The sequence below is a fragment of the Pygoscelis adeliae genome, unplaced genomic scaffold, assembly GCF_000699105.1.
Source record: "Pygoscelis adeliae isolate BGI_AS28 unplaced genomic scaffold, ASM69910v1 Scaffold120, whole genome shotgun sequence".
Classification (NCBI taxonomy): domain Eukaryota; kingdom Metazoa; phylum Chordata; class Aves; order Sphenisciformes; family Spheniscidae; genus Pygoscelis; species Pygoscelis adeliae.
In genome coordinates, this window is record NW_008824032.1 from 1,129,749 (window position 1) to 1,137,193 (window position 7,445).

Below are 7,445 nucleotides of genomic sequence, written 5' to 3' on the forward strand. Positions count from 1 at the left end.
GCATATGCTAACGCGCATGTTTCTGTACAGCATTGGGGTCAGGGGGACGATGCACCTCCGTGCTGGAAGAGCACGCAGGCATGGGGGGCATGAGAGCAGGAGCAGGTGCACATGTGGGTGCACGGGTGCCCCATTGCCCCCCCATTGCCCTGCCTGCTGGGGCTGGGAGCTCGCCCGTCCTTTTGGTTCCCAGTGAAGAAGATGAGACAGGATTCTCGCTGAGCAAAGACGCTGTTGCATCTGAGATGGAGCCCAGTGCCTGGTAGGTTCACAGCTTCCCACATTCACCAGTGACGTGGGAAGACTACGGGAGAGTGGGTGGCGGGCTGCTCCCGGCTGCTTTGGGCTTGGCCTTTCAACAGGAGGGACGTTTCAGATAAGGCTCTCTTCTTCCTCCCCCTAACCCGCAGCAGGATGCCTCCACTCGTCTCCTGCATCCACTCCCTGCAGCTTTGGCATCTCCTCCTCCTGGTCTCAGCCGTCCCTCCTCCTGGCGTCTGGTCTCTTCGCTCTCGGGGCCCGGCGGCTACTCGGCCTCTTTGCACCCGTCGGAGCCCCTCGGCCCCACGGCCCATTTGCATCTGGGACAGGACCTCACTGCCGGAGAGGGATTCTCGCTTCACCCTGCCGCGCCAGCGGGCCCTGCCCCCCCGGGGAGGAGAGCTGCGGCACGTTGTGCGGCTGAGGCGCCAGGCGGCGGGGGCTCGCCCTGCCACCCCCTCTGGATTTGAGGACGGCATGCCCTCCTCCCAGTACCCCTGGGCCATCGTGTGGGGCCCCACAGTGTCGGATGAGGACGGAGGGGACACCAACTCAGCCAACCCGGGCTTCCCACCACTGGGATACACCTTTGTCTCGCCACATGGGATGGCAACAGCACAGCCCAACTCCCACTCGCTCCTGCACAACGCGGGGCTCAACCTGCGCGAGACCCCGGCCACCCTGCGGCCCTTCTTGTTTGGGCCCCGAGGGGAAGGTAAATCCACCCTTTGCTTCTTTCACCCCCCTGTCCCCGCAGGAGCAGCTTGTTCTGCAAAATTCATGAGGGCCCCAGCAGGAACCTCCCCTTGCACTGCTGCTCTCTGGGGACCGGTGGGAGTGGCCATCACACCCCCCTCTCCCTCTCTGTCTCGCAGGTGTGGACCCCCAGCTGTATGTCACCATCACCATCTCCATCATCATTGTCCTGGTCGCCACTGGGATCATATTCAAGTTCTGGTGAGTGGGTTTGGGCCGATGGAGGTTGTCACCACGCCAGTGTCTGCAGGTGGGTGGGCAGGAGGACTGTGGGCTTGGGACCTATTTGTCCCAAGGGTGCGGATCTGGTTGCTGCAAGCCCTCGCAAGGTTTGGCACATGGCCAAGCTGGGCTTTAACGCTGAGCATAGCAGGGTCCCACGGACCTCTCTGTCATCGAGGGCTGGGGCTTGTCTGAGGGTGCACTCTTTACCTCACCCCTTGTCTCTCTCCAAAGCTGGGACCGTAATCAGAAACGCCGGCGTCACTCGGGGCAGCAGAGCGGTGGGAGGCAGCAGGAGAGCCAGCAGCCCCTCACAGACCTCTCCCCCACCACCGTCAGCATCCTCGGGCCCTACAGCGACTCCCTGGCCCCCACACCTGAAGCGGAGGAGTCCAGGCAGGGCCAGGAGGGTGTGGAGAAGCTGGGGGGCCACGGGAAGAGCACGGCTGTCCAGCTCAACCGGTGAGTGGCCGGTGAACCGGGGCGGGAGGGGGCGGTGGTGGACAGGGCGACAGGCAGGCTGAGGCAGGGCAAAAGTGCTGGTCACCTAGCGGAGGCAGTGGGGCGGCGTAAGCGCCCGTCGCTAATTAATTTCCGATTCCCTTTTCCCCCCAGAATCCCACTGGTGAACCTGTGACGCTCACGGGAGAAGCAGAGCTGGCTCCCCCCACCCTCCTGTCACAGCCGGCGAGCGCAGACTCCTGCCGCCTCTGCTACCCCGGGAAAAAACGACCTCCTTGTGCCACGGCCCGCCACCACCATTATTAACTCACTCCACCAGGACGTGCCTGGGCAAATGGACGAGCTGGGCCTCCTTAGCCTCCTGCTGGGGGAAGGCTGGGGACCGCCCCCGGACCTTTTCTTCGCCCACACCCCTCTAGACACACATGCACACACACACACACACACACACACTTTGATCTCCGTGACTCTCTCACCAGTGCATGCCTGACGTCGGGGGTAGGCAAGGTGGAACGGCATACCCCTGTCCCTGTGGGCCCTAACCCATCTGTGTGTCCCTTCCCGTGTCGTGTGCTTTGAAGTGAACATCTGGAGTTCAGTGGCTGCAGGATTGCCCACCGGGGCTTGGTCTTGCCTGAGCCGGGACTCAGGTGGTGGCAGGTTCTTCTGTTCCCGAGGCCTTGGCCCTCCCAAGGGTCCCAAGGGTGGGTGAAGCTTGGGCAGAAGAGGCTCACCCAGCACCTGGGCCCCCTCAGCAACCCCTTTCCTTGAAGGAAACATTACCTACCCCCTAGATGGAAGATATTCACATCTTTCCATTTTCTTTCTGCCTAACACTCCTCTGTTTTTTCTCTTCAGCTTGTATCTTTCTTCATGTCTCCATCCCCAATTTTTTCTCTCAGTTCCTCCCCCCACCACTTCTCTTGCCAGTTAAAGTTGGAAAAGGTTCCTTTAGCTTTCCAAATGTTTTGATCTCTTGGAAGCCTCCTTGCTGTCCCCCTCCACCCCCTCAGTCTCCTTCAGCAAGGTTTTTCTGAATTACATCAGCCTATGGTGATGTTCTTCAGAAAAATCTGAGGCGCAGCCCTCTGCCCATCATGTTATTTAGCAAGTGTCCTGTGCATTGGGATACTGCCCAAGCAGCTAAAGCATGGCATGCAGATATAGCTGGGCATGAGGAACTTGAGTTTTGCCGGGTTGAGGTAGGGAATTGCTTTCAGACACACATGCCACAGGCAACAAGCAACAGGTGTGACTGTGCCTGGGATGACAAAGAGCAATTTAGAGTTGACCTTGGAAACATTTGGAGGGTTGCCATGTACTACTGGTAGGTCTCTCCTGGAATGCAAGGTGACTGGAGACCCACTAGGCAATGCTCACCAAGGGCATGAGAGAGGGGATGCCTGGGGTGCCAACCTTTATAAGTGTATTGCCCCAGCTGCTTGGGGACGAAACCAATGGCACAGGTGTTGGCGCAAACCAGTTGCCTGAGCATGTACTTTGAGGCTGTGGCGGCCTGTAGGGCAGGCAGCCACATTGTCAGCTACTTGTCTGAGCAAGATCAGTGCGTCTCAACCTCTTCCTGTGTATGGACCCATGGGTGTCACTTTTAGAAAGTGTGAAATGGAAAATTTCAGCTTAATGACAATAGTTGCTCTCCCTTGGCTTTTGTGGACACCTTCAAAGTAATTCACAGACCCCACATTGACAGCCACTGAGCTGAAATGGTGCAGATTTAGGTAAGGTTGCCCCTATACTGTACAAACACCTTCAGCTGCTGGACTGATGTGGCCGGAGACAGGAAACTCACCCACAATTTGAAGGCCCTAATGCACCATAGGTCTCTGACAAAAGTCATCTTGGAGAAAAGGAAATGGCCCTTTCATCCTTTATCTCTGCAGTAAAAGCCTATTACTTTATAGGACAAAGCACAGGGAGTTTCATAAGAGGCCTGGTTCTGCCCATTTACCGAGCTGAACTATTAGGTGAGCTCTGGCCCCATGTGACTCACCACGAAGGACATTTAAATAAGAGTGTAAATTGCAATAAGCTTCACAAAAAACAGTAGCGATTTGGAGAAAATGACAGGTCAAATAAAATTACTGACTTATTAAAAGCCCAGAATGGCTGAAAGATGTAGGTGGAAAAGGACTCTGGAGGTCTCTAGTCTAAGTGCAGGTTAAGTCTCTGCTTATAGCAGGGGATATTATTGCTTTACCGTAGATTGATCTATTACTGAGCCTTTTCCTTATTCAGGCTCCATTCAAGGCTTTGGTGGACATTCAAGCTGCGGATGGACAGAGAAGGGGGCAGATGGCTGTTCCTGCCTGCTGGCCCACTCACCACTGCCCCCGCCAGCTGAGGGCAGCTCGGGGCTGCTCCCCCTCTCGCTGGCACATCAGCACTGGAGAAGGCCATCTGCACGCAGCCTGCAAGAGACTGCACTGCTTATTGCTGGCAGTTTACAATATAATGCCTTGAACTGGTTTAAATAATCTTCCAGACCAGATTAATTAGATTGCTCTTTGATCAATAGCACTTGCTGAAACAAGGCCAGAGTTTAGACTCTACCACTTCAAGGGCTGTCCTTGGACTTTCCCTTTCCACACGCTGCGTGGAGAAAAGGTCTGTAAGAAAGTGGCAGGGCACCGCAGCAAGCCTAGTGAAAACATTTTCCAACACTTGACGCAGGGAAGCCCTGCGCTCTGCTGGCCAGGCTTTTGTAAACTCTGCAAACAAATCAGATTTCGGTGGGTTTTTTTCCTCCCTTTAACGTGTCTCTGTTTCTGTTAAAAGTACCTCCAGGGAGTGAAACCTTTCACAGATGCTGTGGTAAGGGGGAAGCTGGGGAATGCAGTAGAGAAAACTCATACAATGACAGAAGCTTAGATATGCTGAACATCTTTTCCAAGACCAATTTTTCTGGCCAAATATGATTTTATGACAGTCATTCACTCTCTCACACAGAACGGGTTAGATATGGGAAACAACTTCATTGTCCTGCCCAAACTTTCATTGCTACATTTTGTCCCTGGAACAAAACATTCAAAACACGTGTGGACATACAAGCTGCTTCCAGTCAATAAATAATCTCACTGGATCTGTTTTCTCCATGGCTGGAGCCTCATAAACCATCTTCCCCTACGCAGATTGGAGCCAGAGCATGCCTGCAGTCTCTTCCCTGGCCCAAGCTGATATTCTGTGAGATGCGCACACGGACAGGTTGACAGCACGAAGTACCAAGTCAGGGCAGAGGCCAGTCCCTTCTCAGTCACAGCCCATCAGGTTTCCCTGTCTTCTAGGTGACTGGAGGAGAAAGATCCAGATTAATTTTTTCCAGTGGAAATTTTACAGACAGAAAGGTGTGCGGGGAAACCGACTGAAAATGTCCGTAGCCTTGGGCTGAGCCTGCCCAACATTTCTGTGCAATTAAAAGGGAACATCCAGGTGTGCTGGGTGAGTTGAAGGAACCAGGAGGGTCCTGGCTTTGTTAACGCAAGAGTGGTCTCTCCGTGAGCGCATTGGGAAGGAGAGAAGGTCTGGGGGAGAATCTTTTCCCTCTGCCCTGTATTGTTTTGGAGCAGGAACTGGAGTCTCCCTCTGTTTACCCAGCAGAGTGGCATGACCACAAGGCCAAATCCTGCTTGGGCTTTCCCATCTGGTTGGTTGCGACTGGTAGGCAGGGGACCAGACCTCCAGTGTGTGCTTCCACATGGCTCCTCCGGTCCAATTTCCAGGGACCCACATCCAACCAAGCATCCCACAGCTTCAGAGAGGGCTATCTACCTCTTCCTCAATGGCACCTAAGTGCCCTTGCAAATCTGGTCTCTTCATTACTCACTCCCTTTCCCGATAAGGAAAAATGCTTGGAAAGGATTTGTTCATTGTGGTTTGTTCATTCCCCACAAGTTCTCAAACACTTCAGACTGTTCTGAATTAAACTGTGGTTTTGTTCTTTCACTCCGACAAACCACATCTATGGCACAGCCTTAGAGCCGAGTCCTGCAGCACAAAAGCCCTGGGCCGAATTCCAGCTCCCCAGTTGCACCCCCGCTGATGTCTCACTGTAGTCCTCACCCTACCTTGGCAAGACCATAGAGGGGGGCCCCCTTCCTTCACCGACTGCCGGCTCTCTACTCCTTTTTTCCTGTTGTTTTCCCTCTCCCACTGTTTTCCTGCTTCCCACTCCTGTCCCGTACCATGGTCTCCCTCCCGGTTATCTCTCCCCTCCTGCTGTTTCGCTTTCCCCACTCCTCTCTTGTTCTCCCTTTGCCATTTGGTCTCGTTCTGCCACGGCTCCCATCCTCCCCTCCGTCCTCCCTCCTGCTTCCCTGCTCAGTCTCGCTCTTCCCTCTCCCCTGCCCTTGTGCGCTGTGATATATATTTTTGTAGGATTTCTCTTCTCCTCGTGGTGAAATATTCAATTCTTGTGGGATGTTAGTTTCAACATTTTTAAATAAACCTTTGCAAAATACTGAAAGCAGAGCTCTTGCTGCTGTGGAAGAGGCCGTAATGGAGATGTCAGGGTGGGACGAGAGGGACTTCACCCTGGGCAGACCCCAGTGGGATGGGGGCTGAGACATCTGGCATCCCACAGCCTCCTCTGGCGGGGGGGGGTAGGCGGGGCAATTTGGCCCCACGTCCATCTCGCCCTGGTCTCCTCACTGGCCAAAGTGGTCTTTTGACCCTCCTCATGCATTTCCATGGGAGGTGGCCGCTGATGGAGGAGGCTGCTGGGGCCTCACACCCCCACTTCTCTGCCTGGAGTGGCTGTTTTGCCTCTGGAGCTGCTGCCTCCCAGCCACGCTTTGGGGCTGCTTGTCACATGCCAGTTCATGCTGGGAGCCAGGGTGGCCAGGAGAGGTGAGAGAAGCTGAGGGGAAGGGAGGGAGACGAAGCGATGCAGGCGCAGAAGCCTCCCTCACTCTGTTCCCCGTGGCTGCCTCCGCAATTTCTATTTACAGCCCTGCTGCCTCCCCTCCTGGCCACAGTGCTGCTGCCGTTGCTGGTTTCCAGGGCTGCTCTGTAATTAAGCATCCTTGTCTCCTGCAACTCCCCCACTTCGCAAGCCCTGGCGGTGATCAGTGCCGGGGTGGGCACGGAGGGGGTGCTGGAGAGCAGCACCAGACGCGGTGGCCACTCTGAAGGGCTGCTCCCCGGCAATGGTAGGAGGATTGCTGGGTGCTGCGGATGGTCCCTGGCCCCTGCTCCCTCTGCCTGCTCGCTGTTCGAGTCCTTCAGGCACTGGAGGCATCCCTGATCCGCTGCTTTACTGTCGCAGGAAGGAGCAGGCTGCCCAGACCAGACCTGACCTCGGACTCTGTCCCGGGGTCCCTCCCCACTGGAAGGACCCAGGCCCACCTTCTGCCGCAGGGCCAGACCCCTCCACATGGCACCCTGTGCCCTGGACAGGATCTCTGTGGGCTGGAGGTGGCCCCAGGCCCATTGGAGAGCAGACACACGCCTTCGGTGGCTGTCCCAGGGCATGCACGCGTGAGAGGCTGAACGGCACCTCTTCTGCCCCTGTGCCAAGTGTGGGAGCAGAGAGTCCCTCACCCCTGTCGCTTCAGGGGGCTGGTCACCTGCCCCCCCTGGCTGATCCTCTCCAGTCAACCACATACAGTGGCTCTGGGACTGGGCAGGCTGGAGAGACTTGACTGAGGAGGCAATAGATTCTCACTGTGCTGAAATTACAGACTCACGTACTCATCGGTGCAGTGAAATGTCTTGCACAAACCTCATCT

At 55.7% G+C, this 7,445-nt stretch overlaps 1 protein-coding gene across 1 annotated transcript; it reads left to right on the forward strand.

The window, feature by feature from the left end:
- Positions 1–245: 245 nt before the first annotated feature.
- PIANP (PILR alpha associated neural protein) lies at positions 246–1,876 on the forward strand. The gene is made up of 5 exons (XM_009328900.1): positions 246–262; positions 411–976; positions 1,137–1,218; positions 1,474–1,701; positions 1,855–1,876. Exons 1-5 carry the CDS (start codon positions 246–248, stop codon positions 1,874–1,876), a joined length of 915 nt encoding a protein of 304 aa, XP_009327175.1.
- The last annotated feature ends 5,569 nt before the right edge of the window (positions 1,877–7,445 follow it).